General features: G+C 44.7%; 1 protein-coding gene and 1 long non-coding RNA gene across 4 annotated transcripts; both read left to right on the top strand.

Annotated features, from left to right (window-relative positions):
• Window positions 1-1,793: 1,793 nt before the first annotated feature.
• LOC138391672 (uncharacterized) lies at window positions 1,794-4,523 on the top strand. Its single transcript, XR_011234851.1, has 3 exons — window positions 1,794-1,965; window positions 2,889-2,967; window positions 4,187-4,523. It is a non-coding gene; the product is annotated as an uncharacterized lncRNA (long non-coding RNA).
• Window positions 4,524-6,050: 1,527 nt separating this feature from the next.
• LOC138391671 (RAD52 motif-containing protein 1-like) lies at window positions 6,051-16,200 on the top strand. Of its 3 annotated transcripts, XM_069481565.1 has the most exons (7): window positions 6,051-6,146; window positions 6,562-6,741; window positions 9,349-9,471; window positions 10,227-10,395; window positions 11,561-11,659; window positions 13,819-13,904; window positions 16,099-16,200. In XM_069481565.1, exons 1-7 carry the CDS (start codon window positions 6,051-6,053, stop codon window positions 16,198-16,200), a joined length of 855 nt encoding a protein of 284 aa, XP_069337666.1. The 3 variants fall into 3 exon arrangements, with proteins under 3 accessions (XP_069337666.1, XP_069337667.1, XP_069337668.1); XM_069481566.1 differs by lacking the exon at window positions 11,561-11,659; XM_069481567.1 differs by lacking the exons at window positions 10,227-10,395; window positions 11,561-11,659; window positions 13,819-13,904.
• The last annotated feature ends 376 nt before the right edge of the window (window positions 16,201-16,576 follow it).

Below are 16,576 nucleotides of genomic sequence, written 5' to 3'. Positions count from 1 at the left end.
TGGGGTTGCCAGAATGTTTGGATCGCTGAGCCTCCCTGCACTGTGAGGCCGAGTCCTGTCTTTTTTCCCAGGCCCTCAAACTCCTGTGTAAATGTGTGTCCTGTCTTGGTAGGGAGTTCTCCACCTTTTAAAGCTGGAAAATTCACATTGGTTTTTTCTGTTTGTGTTTCCCTTTTAAAAATCCCAAGCCTTGGATAGCTAGCGGGGAGGTGCTGGGGGGCAAGGTAAAGAAGAACGTGTGAGAGCAGTAATTTCCCAAGACAGCCCTCCTGCAGCCTTTCTCGCAGAAAACGCGTTCGTTGGAGGGGCTGCGTCTCCACTCACAGGTTCTGCCCTGGCCACTCCTGACCCTCCTGCACCCCCAGCACCGCCCAGCACCAAATCCACCCACTTGCTGCCTCACCCAACGCAGATCCATGGCTGCCTTGTTCCAAGTGGTAACACAAGTGCAACTCTGCACAAGATGCAAGGGTTCCTCTGCTCCATCTTTAAAAAGTCATTAATAAATCACATTTAGTAAGGGGTGAGAGTTAAGCACATTAGTGAGTAAAAGAAAATCTGAATGAGCAAGAATTGACACTCTGCCTAACTGAATGAATGGTGGCAGTTCAATAAGAGATGAAGAGCTGCGCACACCACGGAAGAACAGCACAGCCAGCCCCAGCGGGCCCAGCCGTTCGGCTGGGGAGCAGCCCAGCATGTATGCCGGTGAGGGGTCTGGCAAAGTGAACAGCCCTCAGTTCCCCACCTGGCCGATCCATTCACCAGTGCTGGGCAAGACACACACCTGTTGTCTTGATGCCTGCCCCGGTGACCTCCCAAAGTTCCTTACTAAGAACGAAAAACGAGTGTCTTTCTCTGTGTGTTGACTTCAGTGAGCCATCAAACATTTACTGAAGCCAGGCGAGGTGGCTCACGCCTGTAATCCCAGCTGTTTGAGAGACTGAGGCAGGAGGATCTCTTGAGCCCAGGAGTTTGAGGTTGCAGTGAGTTCTGATGACACCACTGCACTCTAGCCCATGCGACAGAGCAAGACCCTATCTCAGCAGAAAACACTTACTGAGTTTAAAGCAGAAGACTGAATAGTAATAATCATAGGAAGCAGCAATGGCAGCAGCCACCATTTACAATTTGCTTACTTGGTGCTAAGCCCTAGGCTGGACATTTTACAGCCTTATATCATTTAGCCCAACAATCCATGGGACCATCATCATTTGACAGATAAAGAAATGGCTCCAAGAACGTAGGCCACACATCCCAGACTATGAGTTAGGGTTTGAACCCAGGACTGTTAGACTCCCAAGCCTCCTAACCATTAGGCTTCCCTGCTGTAGGGTATAGGGCAGGAGCCTACAGGGTGTAGGGCAGGAGCCTGGCCTGGGTGGGCAACACTTTCTCCTTTTATCTTGCTTTGTGGCTTTTTCTAGGTACATATCTTTATTCTTGTAATATAGGCCTCTTGAAGGCAGCATCTGTGTTTGACCCAGCCGAATGTCCCTCACTGGGCTTTGCACAGTTCCTGGTACACAGTAGGTGCTCAGTAAGTGCAGAAAGCATGGATGGATGGAAGGCTGGGTGAGTGGTTGTGCTGATGAATACCCGGGTGGATGAACCGAGGGATGAGAGGGGAGGCCAATGGGCGTTTCCAGCCCTCTCGCTCCATCTAGCCTTTGAGCCTCGTCCCTTTTGTCTGATCCCTCCTGGCCCTTTCTCCTCCACTTCCTTTCTCACTTGGCTTGCTTCCCTCTAAATCCTGACCTCCTCCTCTCCATTCTAAGAGCTGTGCCTGGCTTTTATAGAAAGCAACTTCAACATATCAAAGGTGAATGAAAATGCAGATGGCAGCTATGACTATGGCCTCTTCCAGATCAACAGCCACTACTGGTGCAACGATTACAAGAGTCACTCGGAAAACCTTTGCCATGTGGACTGTCAAGGTCTGGCCAGGGCCCCAGGGTGGGAGAGGTGAGAGAGGAGACCAGGCTCTGCTCACAGGACTTCTCTTTCCACCCACAGCCTGGGAATGCCCCCCGAGAGATGGTCCAAAGAATTAGGGAATCCCTTTAGTGAGCCGAGGGTTGAACTAGTGGCCCTAATGCCCATGCAGTTAGGAGATTCTGTAGAGTCCTTGAGTAGGATCCAGAAAGGCTCTGTACAGCCAGTGGTAGTAGAGCGGCTGCAGCAAACTTCCACTGAGAGGATATTACATACTAAGCACTTTACATGCATAGCTCACTTCACCCAACTTTCCAGGCAAACTATTTATGATCCCCACTTTACAGATGAGCAAACTGAGGCCCATGAAGAGAACCAGCACTGAAGGCCAGACTGGTGGCTTCAAAGGCTCCGTTCTAATGACTCAGTGGTACCATCTTCAGTTAATAGTCTGAGCAAAGGCCAAGTGCAAACTCTCCACCTTAAATCTGATCCAGGAGGCTCGATAGGGCCCATGACTCTGTCCCTCACCTCCTCCTTCACACACTCACTAACGTCCCTGGGCTCCTTGCTTGAAGAGTCCCCCTACTTAGGCAGGACTTTACCATGGCCTCCGTGCTGTCTACTTTGGCATTTCCTCTTCCTAGAACCCCGCCCCCCCCCCCCCCACCAAACTGTGGGTGAACCACCATCTACCCTGGCTAGGAAGAATAGTAACGAACAGGCCCAATTCTCAGTCCTCCTGCCCCCTCCTACCTCCACCCCTACCCACCCCCAACCTCCAGCAGCCATTGTAAAGGTGTCTAAATGGGGCCCTGAGAGGGAGGCCTTGCCTGGACTGGAAGTACTCAGCCGCTAGGTGGCATAGGGCTGTTCAGGGAGGGCCAGTGTCTGCCTCAGGTTTGGGGACTGTCCTCTGTTGCCCTCACAGGTTTTCTCTTTTTCCCTTTCAGATCTGCTGAACCCCAACCTTCTCGCAGGCATTCACTGTGCAAAAATGATTGTGTCCAGATCAGGGGGCATGAACAAATGGTGAGGAGGACACGGTGGGACTAAGTTAGCGGGCAGAGCCCCAGGAAGGAGGACGTGGCAGAGAAAGGGGCAGTAGGCAAGGACCTATGGGCACTCCTTTGCCACATCTGAAAACATGTGGGGTGGAGGATGGGCTTGGAGATCTGAGCTAGAAGACCTGAGATCTGGTTCTTTCTCTGATACTGTATTAAACAAAACTCTTTCGGTTGCAGTGACAGAAAACAACTTGAGCTAGCCGGGGGAAATTTATTCTGGGAGGATAAGGTGTCTCCCTGAGCCCACTCAAGGGGTGCAGCTGGGCCTCAGGAAGGGAATGAAATCAGGGCTGGAAACTGTCAGCAAGCTTTCCCTGGCAGCCTTTGGCTTCTTTTGGTGCGTTCGCTTCACTACGTTGCAGTCCAGCTTTCTCTGTTCCCCAGTCCACAAGACACACTATGTGCGCCCCATGTTTGTGTGCTAAAGTCCTAAACGACTGTAGGGTCTGAACACGCTCAGTTCCCACCCAAGTTCCTGGGATGGAGAATCTGATTCAGCTTAGGCCACGTGTTCCCCCTTGGTCCAATCAGCTGTTGGCACCACAGGCGTTTAGCCACGTAATCGTGGCTACCGCAGGAGCGCTCTTGCCAGGATTGGCAATTTTTTCTGTTAAAAGCATGGCGCTCAACAGCTGGGCAGACACCCCCAAAGCTATCAGCTTGCTAACGGGGGACATTCGGATGTCACTTACCTTCTCTGAGCTACAAACTAGGTATATAAATAGCATAAATGGCTGCCTCTACAGAAGATTGTCAGCATGGAGGGAGTTAAATGCTTTGCGTACTCAAAACACTGTACAAAAGGGACATTGATGATTATTAGAACTGAGCCTCTCTGGAGGGAGAGTCAATGGCTGCACTTTTTTGTTTGTTTGTTTGTTGTGGTTTTGTTTGTTTTGTGTTTTTAGTAACTTTCAGCCCTGTAAAACAGTGCTCTCTCCCCGTTCAGAGGTAGATGAGGATTTGAAAATGTGGAAGGGTACTGATCAGAGAAGAGGGCAAATACCAGGGATGAGGGACATTCACTGGAAGAATCAGAGGAGCCAGTGAAGGACAGACCAGAGGGCTAGTAACGAAGGGGATTCTGGGTGTTGCTCTGCATGGAAACTCACCAAGAACTGGGTCGTGTGTGTGTGGAGATGCTACTAAGTCGGAAGCAAGAACCGTGTCTTTTTTCTCCACAGGGTAGAATGGAGGTTGCACTGCTCAGGCCGGCCACTCTCCTACTGGATGACAGGATGCCGCCTGGAATGAAACAGGGTGCAGGCCCGCTGTAGAGTCATTCCAGGACTCCCGTCCTCACTTGGAGGTTCTTCGTTTCTTCTTCTTGCCTCCGCTTCATGTTATTTTCTTCTCTTCCCATTTATAAGCAAAACTGATCAGAGCCCTGGGAATAAATGGTTTTCTCGGGCTTCCTCCTTGTTGGCATCCGGGCCCAATCCCATGGTTCCTGCCTGTCATTTGCAAAACCAAGAGGACCACAATAAAGAAATCTATAGTTTTTGAATTATTAAAGCAGTGCCTGTGCAAACAATGTGTTAATTTATTCATTATTAATTCCATGTATATTTGAGTACCTAATACAATAGGAGTGTGCTGGTTACTAGAAGGAAGATAAAACATAACTATTGCTCTTGAGGTTCTTGGGGGTAAGGGTCTGGTATTAAGGTGGAGAAAGGAGTGGTGAGATGGAGAAATGGTGATAGGTGCTAATGATTTTGGGGTGGCTTGGGAGGATGGGCTATTAATAGAATCTAGATGATTAAAAATGTCTTCTCTGGATAGGATCCAGTTTGCTTGGAGGGTGCTGGTGTAGAGTAGAACTGCTTAAAGACAAGGCAAAGGCAGAAAAGGGACTGTTGGAAGAATGTCCTGCACATAGGCATCGTCAGTAAATGTCTGGCCTAACTGGGGTGTTATTCTGGCCACTCAAACTGCTTCAGCTATAAGATTTGACTATTCAGTAGGTAGTTCCCAGATTTTTGGATTTCACAAGCCAGTAAAATGTCAAAAAAATTAAACCTGATATTTCCAAGTTTTAATTTTAATGCCCAAGTAAGTGTATTAAAACAACGATTCTCTATTTATCGGCATCTTTTTATAAAACACATTTTTTTTGGTGTCAGAATTGTAGGGAGGTCATGCTTGTAGAAGAATGAAATGGAATACATTTTATTTAATGAAATAACAAAACCCTGATTATATTGTGCTTTTCTCATTTAGCTGAGGACAGGTGAAAAGCACAGGTCTGAGGACTATTATTTTTATAAAAATCGCAGGAGACTTGTTTTGCAGGGTTTCTTCTGGTTCTGACATTGTAGTTTAAAGAGTCTTAGGACTCTTTCACTCTCAGTAAGTAGCGGATTATGACGCCTAGAACACCCCTGCTCAGGCACCATCAGCTCCAGTGTTGGTGCCCTATTTGGACCCACTTTTTGATTTTTGTCCCCAAATTTACCTCTCCTTCTTTCTTACTCTGCCCACCCCCAACCTCCCACACCATCTGAAACACACATACGCAATTTATCAGAATCGCGCAGGACAACCAGGGAGTTCTTTTTAAGGATTTCATGCGACTGTTAAGGGCTTAGTGAGTTATACTTTGATTTGCGTATTTAAAACTGAAAACACTCAAGTCAAAGGATAGCACCTTTAGCGGTTATTTCCTACAAGATCAGTAGGTAGTGTTAACTCCCCAGTACCCTAGTCTCCTCCAGGAGTAAAGATGAAGCCGACTGCTATGAAGGTGTCCCTATCCTTCCATCCTGAAAGCCCATCCTAGGACTCTGCCCTAACAACACAACTCTGAGATTGGAGCGCCTTGGCTGGAGGAAGCGAATTGACTCAGAGAGCGGCCTGGGGTGGGAGGGGCGAGGGAGCGCTCAGAGTGCCGGCCCCGCCCCCGCCCCGCCCCCGCCCCGCCCCCGTCCTCCGCGCCGTGCCGGCCCCGCCCCTCGCATGCGTCCATTTTTTTTAAAAAGCGCGGGCATGCCTTGCGCAGGCGCAGTACTGCTCGAGCCTTAGTCGCGCTGGCGTAGTGGCGGTTGGATGGCGGAGTTGGTACCTTTTGCGGTTCCCACTGACAGTGACAAAACCTTGCTAGTGTGGGAGCTGAGCTCTGGACCCACGGCGGAGGACTTGCATGTAAGCTGGGGCCAGGGTGGAGGGAGGGATGGAGAAGGCCGCCCACCCGTGACTGGGAGCTCGGGAGTCCTGCCTTGGCACCTCACCTGCTTCGTAGCCTCCACTGACGGGTTCTTAGTTCGGTAGGGGGCCCCAGCTCTCAGTTCGGTAGCGGACCCCAGCAGTCACCTAGCCCCAACAGATTTTAGAGACCCAGAGGCACCTCTCAACAGCCAGCACATTTTGCCTTCTAATGCTTCTTAAAGCTTAGAATTTAAGGGGAAAACTTGTTCATGAAATGAGAAGTGTTTCGAGTTGCACCCACTGTGGACAAGGGTTTGGGGAATAGGAGGCGACGTGAAGTTTTGTTTTCTGGCCATGAGATTTCATGCACTTATTTGGCGTGGGACCACCCCACAGAATTCTCTGTTCACAGAATTCTCCGTTCACAGAATTCTCCCACTTTGGCCTTCTGTATTCAGTCCGGGTCTTCCCAAACGCTGCAGTGTCTCGTCCTGGTTTCTGTGCCATCATCAAGTTTTATCCAGCAAGGGATGCCCGTAGAGCCCAAAAGGCATGCGACCGGAAGCAGCTTTTTCAGAAATCTCCAGTGAAGGTGGGTCCAAATATGGAATTCTTAGCTCCACTGGAATGAAGTGCTGAATTCAATATGCTAGTGTTTGTCTGGCATTCTGGTTTACAGAATACTCTCAGATAAATTGCCACGCTGATCTTCCAGTTCTCAGATGGAGAAACTCAAACTCAGGATGGTTAACAGTGCCTTGCTTCAGGTTCATGACAAGAACTGTGAAAGCTGGAGGTCAAACCCAAACTTATTGATGCTAAATCCCATGTCATTTTGTGCTGCCCTTTAAGAAATCTTTACCAGAAGATTTCTGCTCACATTTACTTTTATGTAGATTTAAAATGTGTGAGCATGGCAAACTCTTTTTGCCAGTTGCAACATAAAGGAAGCTTTATCATCATCATCCTCATCATTACTCTCAAGCTGCCTACTCAGAACGCCCTTTAGTTCCCAGAACATGGGAACATTTTTTTAATGCACTGTAAAAACCGGATTCCATACTAACCTGCCAGCCAATTTCACTTTCCCAGAGACACAGAATGATCTCTTGTGCCTCAATTCAACCATCTTTCATTTTTTCAAGGACCATTTCAGTTCCTTATTGGCTACTTGATCTGGCTACTTCCTACTGACTTTGCTGCCTTTTCTTGTCCATATTCCTTTCTTCATTGATTTAACCTTGATTGAATCTGAGAACTCTACTTAGTGACTCCAGGTATACTACTCCATTTCTGTAGCCTGTCCGACACCCTCTTCAATCCTGGCTCCACTTCCTGTGATTGAAATGATTACCTGTCAGACATTCTTTAATTTTTGGACTATGATCTGCTTAACCAGTGACCATCTCACATAACCACTCAGATATCACAGATAGTGCTGGAAATATTAGGAAATAGTTACTTGGTATCATTTTGTGAGTAATGAGTTTTTAGTGCTCTTTGGACATTGAGACCATTCCATAAGCTTTAGGTTTTGAGAATTTCACAGCATAAAGCCCATCACCAATAGAGTGATGAAGGAAATGATCTACGAGTCAATATATAGTTGAGAGGAGAAGGCATTCATATTATTATAGATGTATTTATGTATTAAATACATTTATTTACCTAACTCAGAGTTTGGGTTACCATGCCCCCAAAATTGTCATCTACTTTAATGACATATTCTTTTATACTTTGGCAAGTACACATAGTTCTTGTCTTTTCTGCCTTTTATAAATACAGAGAATAACATTTTAAAATAAAATTGAGGACAGGCCTAAGGCAGCTGAAACAGTTTTTTTCAGTGGCGTGAAAGAAAATGGTTGCCAGCAAGAACCGGCAAGGTTATCCAGGTGACAACTGTCTGTATTATCTAGGGTCCCAGAGCCCTTCTGAGGCTTCCTGGTTGTCCAGAAAAGCTCCAGGCTGACTCACAACACGGGCAAGTCTCCCTTTCAGCATCCAGCATTCAAAAGTTAGCCTTCATTTCTCCTTCCCAACAGGTATTATCTCCATCTCTTCAGTTGGAGAAAGTAATTTCATTTTTTATTTACTCATTCCTTCATTCCTTCACTCAATCAACAAGACAATCAATCCTCTATTATATGCCAAGAACTCCGCTTGGTTCTGGGAATGAGAAAAGAATAAGACACGGTTCCCTCGGGCACTTAAGAAGCTTATAAACCAGTGATAGAGGAAGATGCATAAATAAGTCAATAAAGAATTAATAAGGCTTTGATTTTACCTGTATTATTTGAATTTTATGACTATATTCATGTACTACACTTTTCAAAAAATGAAATAGACATGTAAGAAAGAACTAGTGATGCAAGAAATCCACAGTGATGTGGAAAATGTTTGAAGAAGGTTCTTAATGCAGATGAACCTCTAATTGTTTTCATTGCTTGTGAAATTTATAGAGGTATGTATATTACCTCTTCTGACAGGGGTTAGTAACTTGGGAAGAGGGGTGGTTGTGGGATCATCTTACCTGCTCTTCAGGCCATATTCTCAAGCAGGAGCTACTGGATAGGAAGACTGAAATGATTTCTTTTCTTTGCTCAATTACTACCCTATGATTTACCTCTGCAGGGCTTCCTTAGTTGCTTTCATCATCACTGTTCACCACCAGAGGTCAGGGGAATTTTCCAATTAATCAGGGACCCTGAAAATGATTCAGAAAAGTACTGTGGCTTAAACATAATGGATAATACTTATTTAGGGCTTAGTATGAATTTAGTGCTTATAGTGTTCTATCCCGTTTAGTCTTCACATCCATTTCATGAAATCTGTATTGGTAAATCTCATGTGTATCCAAAATAGAATCTCTTCCCAGCACTTTGGGAGGCTGAGGTGGGAGGATCGCGTGAGGCCAGGAGTTCGAGACCAGCCTGGGCAACACAGCAACACCTTATCTCTACAAAAAAAAAATTACAAAATTAGCTGGGAACGGTGGTGTGCACCTGTAGACCCAGCTATACGGGAAGCTGAGGCAGGAGGATTGCTTTAGCCTAGGAGTTGGAGGGTGCAGTGAGCTAGGATCGCACCACTGCCTTCCAGCCTGGGCAACAGAGCACGACCCTGTCTCTAAATAAATAAACAAAATAAAGTCTCTGGCAGGTTGTGATATTTGTGGGTTTATCTCTTGTCACTTTAGGTTCGTCTTGGCACCAGACATAGGGCAGTTCAACATCAGGCTCTTGCCCTAAACAGCTTCCAATGCCAAGAACTGGCACATTACTACTTTGGTTTCAATGGATGGTCAAAAAGGATCATCAAGGTAAACCTTATAGATTTTCTTTCACTAACTACACTTTCCCTTTAACACTGAAATCCTAGACTTTAGACAGAAGGACTGAACTGGGTTGTGGGAAGGAGGTATGAGAGACCTCCTACTGTTGAGGGTAAGTGGATGTTTCTGAATTGCCCTGCCACCTAGAATTTATAATAAACTCAGTCCCTTGGATGGTGGTCTCCATAATTCTCTCTAGCGTTTGTGTGGCATATAATAAAAATGGTCATCTATATCTAGTAATTCATTTGTAAATCTTGCTTAATTTTGTTTGTTTTTGTTTTTTGAGACAGAGTCTCACTCTGGTGCCCGGGCTAGAGTGCTGTGGCGTCAGCCTAGCTCACAACAACCTCAAACTCCTGGGCTCAAGCAATCCTTCTGCCTCAGCCTCCCGAGTAGCTGGGACTACAGGCATGTGTCACCATGCCAAGCTAATTTTTTCTATATATTTTTAGTTGTCCAGATAATTTCTTTCTATTCTTTAGTAGACACAGGGTCTCACTCTTGCTCAGGCTGGTCTCGAACTCCTGACCTCAAGTGATCCTCCCGCCTCAGCCTCCCAGAGTGCTAGGATTACAGGCGTGAGCCACGGCGCCCAGCCAAGTCTTACTTGATTTTGAAGCTATAGGACATATCAACTGTTAGCTGGGATTACCAGAGTTTAGTTTTTATTTCTAATAATAAAACATTTTGAAGTCTACATTAAGATCTTAAGAAGAACCTTTAATTCAAAATCCTAACAGCTTCAGGAACTTTCTGACCTTGAAGAAAGGGAAAATGAAGATATTGTGGCACCGCTTCAGAAGCAAAGCCTGAAGTTCTTCTGTGCTATAGAGGTGCTGTTGCCATCCTATGAGTGCAGCAGTGCCGGAGCTGGCGTGGCAGAGGAGCCTGTGCATCAACTGGAGGAAGGTCTGTTTTCAGTGGGGGGAAGGATCTCTCTTTTTTCTTACTTTCTAAAACTCATCTTTTCAGATACATATCAGACCCTCCACTTGCTAAGCTACTAAAGTCCTGAGCAGAGTTTTTCTCCCTTATATTATGGGTTTTTACCTTAGGCAATACCTGACAGAAACGTTAAATTAAAAATTTTAGAGCTGACCTCTTGCCAAGAAGCTTAGGAGGAGGAAGGAAATAATGTTTTTCCCGTGTTTGGTTAAGACCTTGCTTTGTGTTAAAATATTCCTTCACCAGCCTGAGCAAGAGCGAGACCCCATCTCTACTAAAAATAGAAAGAAATTATATGGACAGCTAAAAATATATATAGAAAAAATTAGCCGGGCATGGTGGTGCATGCCTGTAGTCCCAGCTACTCGGGAGGCTGAGACAGGAGGATCGCTTGAGCTCAGGAGTTTGAGGTTGCTGTGAGCTAGGCTGACGCCACGGCACTCACTTTAGCCTGGGCAACAGAGTGAGACTCTGTCTCAAAAAAAAAAAAAAAAAAAAATATTCAAATACAGATCTTTTGTAGCTTTCAGTTGTCCCAGCAAAATCATCCTCTAACAAAATCTCCTGTGTAAACATGCAGTCCTTTTTCTACTCAGGGAAGGGCTTGAACAGAAAAAGAATCAAATATAGATACGTAGAAAGGGTATTCAGTTGATACTAAGTTTTTCTAGAATCCATGGCCCACAGGCTTAGGGTTCTAAGTCAGGTAGGTGAGTGGAGTGAAGTGGGCTCCTGTGGGTGATGCCCGCGGAGGGGCCAGACCATCTGTACCACCACCAAACCTTTTTCAGGGTGTGATTCCAGCCCTTGATGCACAGGAGGTAGGGTCTGTAGCAGTGTAGCCTCAACGGGTCGACTTGAAATCTGTGGGTGAAGTAGACTTGCGCCAAGTTTCTGGCTTGTATCTCCCTTGTAGTCCTTCAGGAACTTCCAGACTAGATAGAGGCAGTGAAAATGAGCCCTGCCAGGAGGTACCCACAACAGTACCATTCAACCATACCATTGTGTTCTGTTTGCCCTCGATCACTAAGACACTGATCTAAGAATCATGGATGCATTTACATGTTTTAAACATCTAACAATTAATTCAGATACGCATTTTAAATCCATTTGTTTTGGTTGGATTTAGGACCATTATCGTTCCCTATGGAAAGGAAGACAGCTCAGAAGCTTGCTATTCAGAAGGCTTTGTCAGATGCATTCCAGAAACTATTGATTGTAGTTTTAGGTAAGACTTTCTATTTTTATTTTTTACTTTTATAATTCTTTTTTTTTTTTTTTTTGGTGAGATAGTCTTGCCCTGTCGCCCGGGCTAGAGTACAGTGGCGTCATCATAGCTCACTGCAACTTCGAACAACTGGGCTCAGCGATTCTCCTGCCTCACCCTCCTGAGAACCTGGGACTACAGGCGTGCACCAGCATGCCCAGCTAATTTTTCTACTTTTGTAGAGACGGCATCTTGCTCTTGTTCAAGGCTCCAGTTCAAGGCTGCTCTTGAACTTCTGGCCTCAAGCAATCCTTCTTCATTGACCTCCCAGAATGCTAGGATTACAGGTATGAGCCACTGCGCCCAGCTATTTCTATAATTTTAAATAAGTTTTAAAAATAGAGACACGGTCTCACTATGTTGCCCAGGCTAGTCTCAAACTCCTGGGCTTAAGCGACCCTCCTGCCTCTGCCTCCCAAAGTGCCAGGATTATAGGTGTGAGTACCTGTACCCGGCCAGTAAGACTTTCTTGGTTGTCCCTGAAGGACTTCAGTTTCAATGAGCAAGTAAACTCGTTTTGAAAAGTTAATTTGATGAAAATATGGATATCTAAACATTCCACATTATGCTTTTGTTCAATAAATTCTTTTACAGCAACAGTCTCAGATTTGTTCTTTGTGACATTTATGAGAAAAATGAGAGCAAATATTGTCCCCAGTTTATAGGTGTGGAGTGACTTGCCTCAGTTCACACAGAAAGTGTTTGATCCAAGTCTTCTTTCTCAATTGCTTGCCTGTCGTACAGAATACTGACTCTCAACTTTAGACACGTGGGTTTGAGTCCTAACTCTGTCTTCTAGATTTTTAATGCCATTTTAGGTTTTATAGCCAGAGAGATTTGAAGATGTTTAATATCTCTAAGCTGCAATCTCTTTCTCTGCAAACTGAGGTTAGTAATTCAACCTACCTTATGGGGGATATTGTAAGAGTAAATGAGATGACAAATGCAAAAACTCAGAACTATGCTTACATAGGAAACAGACAAAATATGTTAACTATTATTATCATTGTTTTCTAGCTGAATAAATAGATAAATAAACTCTATTGAAGAGAGTTTATTATATTATGCTTTATGAATCAAGAATTCACTTTCAGCTTTAATTTCTGGCACTGACATTGGGCGAATACGATTCTTATGTAATAACTGGCTGCTTTCATGTGAGCCTTGAAAGTGGTCATGCTGTTGAACGGCATTGATTATGTCCCCTGTTGAGTTTTACAGCAGTGTCAATGTTATGGTTTGTGCTCAAAGGAAACTTGATGCACACAGAGTCCCTGCAAAGAATTGCTCTTCTGCTTCCCAGCTCTGAAGGCTTAGAGACTGAGAAATCCTAGCTAAGTTACCAGAGACCCTTATTTGTTTAAAAGAGATGGCCCTGATTGGTCTCAGCCTTCCAACCCGGGCAGCCCTTCTAGTGAAAGTCTTACTTCCCTGGTTATCAGGTTGAATTTGCGTGAACTGTCAAGTCCGAGTAATAATCTTCAAGAACCAAACTAGGTGTCTGGGTTATTTACCTCTCCCTAGTATGTGAAGATATCCCTCATACATACTCAAAACTCGTTAGACCAAAAGCCTTACAGCTCTAGTTTGCCTTGAAGGAAGTTGTATTGTCTATACGGTATGTGGGCCAGTTTCTGCCAATAAAATGTTCAAATGCTTTCTCTCTGCGAAGCTTTGTCCATTGTGTCTGGTGGCATTTTGGTTCCCAGGGAGTAGAGACTTGCCCCTTGCTTCTAATATGAAGTGTCCACTAGTCCCAGGGTCTCTATCCCAGCTTTGAACTCACTTTGACCTCCACCTAATGCCTTACTATTTAATCATATTATGATTGAACATTCTTGTTTTTACATTTTTTGCTTCCTATAAATTATAAATTGCATAGTTCCTGTCTGTAAGATCATAAAGTTTTTTGAACCAAACAAAGTTGACACTTCACACATATTTTCAATAAATAGTTATGTTAAAAACTCAAGTGTGAGATGAGGAAACTTCTAGGAAAATGCCCTTATTTTCTGCTTTTAGAGATCAAAAGAATGTCTCATCATGGGGTACCACCATTATATGCAGTAAGTTTTAGAACAAAGAAAATTCTGAATTAATCTTTGTTAACTTTATTTCAGAAAGTCGTAAAATAGCTGTGGCATACAGACCCAGTGAAGAGATCGTAGACGTCAGAAGTGAAGAAGAACTACATGATTTAATTCAAGTATGTGGAGATAAAAGCTTAAGGGTAACATAGCCAGTGTAGCCATAATTCAAAACAATCAGCAGGATTTGGAAGACTTCAGCATGTATCATTCTTAGGAACATGTGAAACTCCGAAACTGCTTTTGAGTGTGGGGTATTTCTGGGGCTTTTACTGAAGTCCTGGCCCTTGGCTCTGACCCCTTATTTGAAGTTTGGAAAGCAGAATTGAAGACTATTAGAATACTACTACTGTTGTAGACACAAGAGAGGGGCTTAGTCTCTCCCACCAGGGATTAGGGATTCTGGGCTGCTTGAAGACAGGCCCTTTTTGAACTCCCCTTAAACATGATCGAGGGATTTGGGCAGAAAGTAACAATTGCCTTAAATGTGATTACGCTATAGCTTTCGAAAACTATTATGTCTTTCAAATGTGGCTTATTACCTAGAGCTCAACATCTCCTATATATCTTGGATGGAATATTTTGCTGAAGATCCTTGCTGGTTTTTTTTTTTTTTTTTGAGACAGAGGCTCACTGTGTTGCCCGGGCTAGAGTGAGTGCCGTGGCTTCAGCCTAGCTCACAGCAACCTCAAACTCCTGGGCTTAAGTGATCCTACTGCCTGAGCCTCCCTAGTAGCTGGGACTACAGGCATGCGCCACCATGCCCAGCTAATTTTTTCTATATATATTTTAGTTGGCCAGATAATTTCTTCCTATTTTTAGTAGAGACGGGGTCTCTTGCTCAGGCTGGTCTCGAACTCCTGACCTCGAGCGATCCACTCGCCTCGGCCTCCCAGAGTGCTAGGATTACAATCGTGAGCGACCGCGCCCAGCCTGAAGATCCTTTCTGTAGATGAATTACAGTCATGTGCCACATAACGACGTTTTGGTCAACAACAAACCACATAAGTGATGGTGATTCCATAAGAATATAATGGGGTTGCCCTATACAGGTCTACTTTTTTATTTATGTTTTCTACTGTAGTTTTGCTGTACCTTTTCTGTTTAGATACACAAATACTTACCATTGTGTTACAGTTGCCTACAGTATTTGGCACCAGTACGAGCTGTACAGGTTTGTAGCCTAGGAGCAATAGGCCATACCATATAGCCTGGGTGTGTGTTAGGATATACCATCTAGGTTTGTGTCAGTGCTCTCTATGATGTTTGCACAGCAACAAAATTGCCCAATGATGCATTTTTCAAGCTCCTCCTCACATGGCAAGCAATGTATAACTGTATATGAAATCCCTTAATTAGGGATTAAGTTGCTAAAGTAATATCTAAAATAGTCATTATTTACTATGTATAGGATTTTTTTTTTTAGGAGCAAAAAATATGTTTCGTGTTAGTGGGAACTTCATTTTGGGCTAGATGTTTGATTATTTCACTGGCTCCAGAGTTGTAAAGTGTTTTGTTTTGAAGAAAGGAGAGAAAGTGGTTGCATTCTGAAAAAGTATGTGAAGTTTTTTTCCATGTAAAATAATTACTTTAATTCTATTTAAATAAAAGCAGTGAAGGTAATATCAAACGTTAAGAATACTAGCTTCCTGTGAAATGTGAAAGGAAGGCAGGAAGTCAGCACTGATTTGAGAAATACGATTGTAACAACAGGTCCATCCCTAAATGAGGCGCATCTTGGAATCACTTCCAACTTAAAACCATTACTATGCACCAAGCCATGTGCTAGACACTGGGAAAAAAGATGAAGCACCTCAGTTTACATATTACAGGGTGTAGCAAACAATCAACAAGTCATAAAATAGATAGGAAGCATTGTGAATTAAATCAGTTGGTTTCTATTATACTGGTATTTCAAGGAAATTATTTAACCTGCTGACTTTAAGATCCTAAGTGTCTTCTCCATGTGTGCACACAGGATAGACCTCTGAAAAGTGGCATAGTTACTTCTGGGTTAATGGCTGTGTTTGGCCAAGGCAGGATGGGGGGAGTTTGCCCAGGCTGACATAAAGGGCTGTACACTCGGATTCACACATTGTCTGCTAGACTGAATTGCACAACTCCTAAAACCCATCCTACAGAAATGTTGGAGTCATCACTGATTCTCTGGCAGCCCCTATCTAATAGAGTAGTGAATGAATTATCAAAGGTGGAACAAAGGATACTGAAAGTTGAGGAAAAATGGTAACATTTTCGAGTAAATAACCGTAATGTGTGTTCTGCCTGCCACCCTAACTGGTGCTCAATTTGCAGGTCAGTTGCGTTTCTTGGAAGCAGTCCTGCCAGGGAGAGGAAGAATATCTCTCAGATTTTAGCTTGGAGGAAGACAAGTTCAGGCTGCCAAAACTGGACTGACACTTCTGAATGTACGGAGAGGCGAGGCCCTGTGACTTCCTTGGGAAGCTCAGCCCGTCCCTACCCCAGTGGGCTACTGGAGTTCTGGGGCCACCCGGGTCTGTGGCCCAAATGCTGCCTCGCTAAGGGGGTAGTGGTGTTCCTGTGGGGGACAGTTGTACCTCTGCAGGGGAAGAGAGGCTTGGGCCCAGTGATTGTTGGGAAAAGCGCGCCCTGGTGGCACGCAGCGGATCTGGGCCTGAGCTAAATAAAGGCCGCTGCGGAAACACAGGTGTCATAGATAAAGGGTGTGGTCGGGGCGCCTTTGCTACAGGCGCGCGCAGCGCGCGGCAGGGCTGCCATAAGTGTTCCGGCTCCCGCTCGCGCAGGAGCCTCT

Source organism: Eulemur rufifrons, chromosome 9 (assembly GCF_041146395.1).
Source record: "Eulemur rufifrons isolate Redbay chromosome 9, OSU_ERuf_1, whole genome shotgun sequence".
NCBI lineage: Eukaryota > Metazoa > Chordata > Mammalia > Primates > Lemuridae > Eulemur > Eulemur rufifrons.
This window is presented reverse-complemented; position numbering and strand designations above follow the sequence as displayed.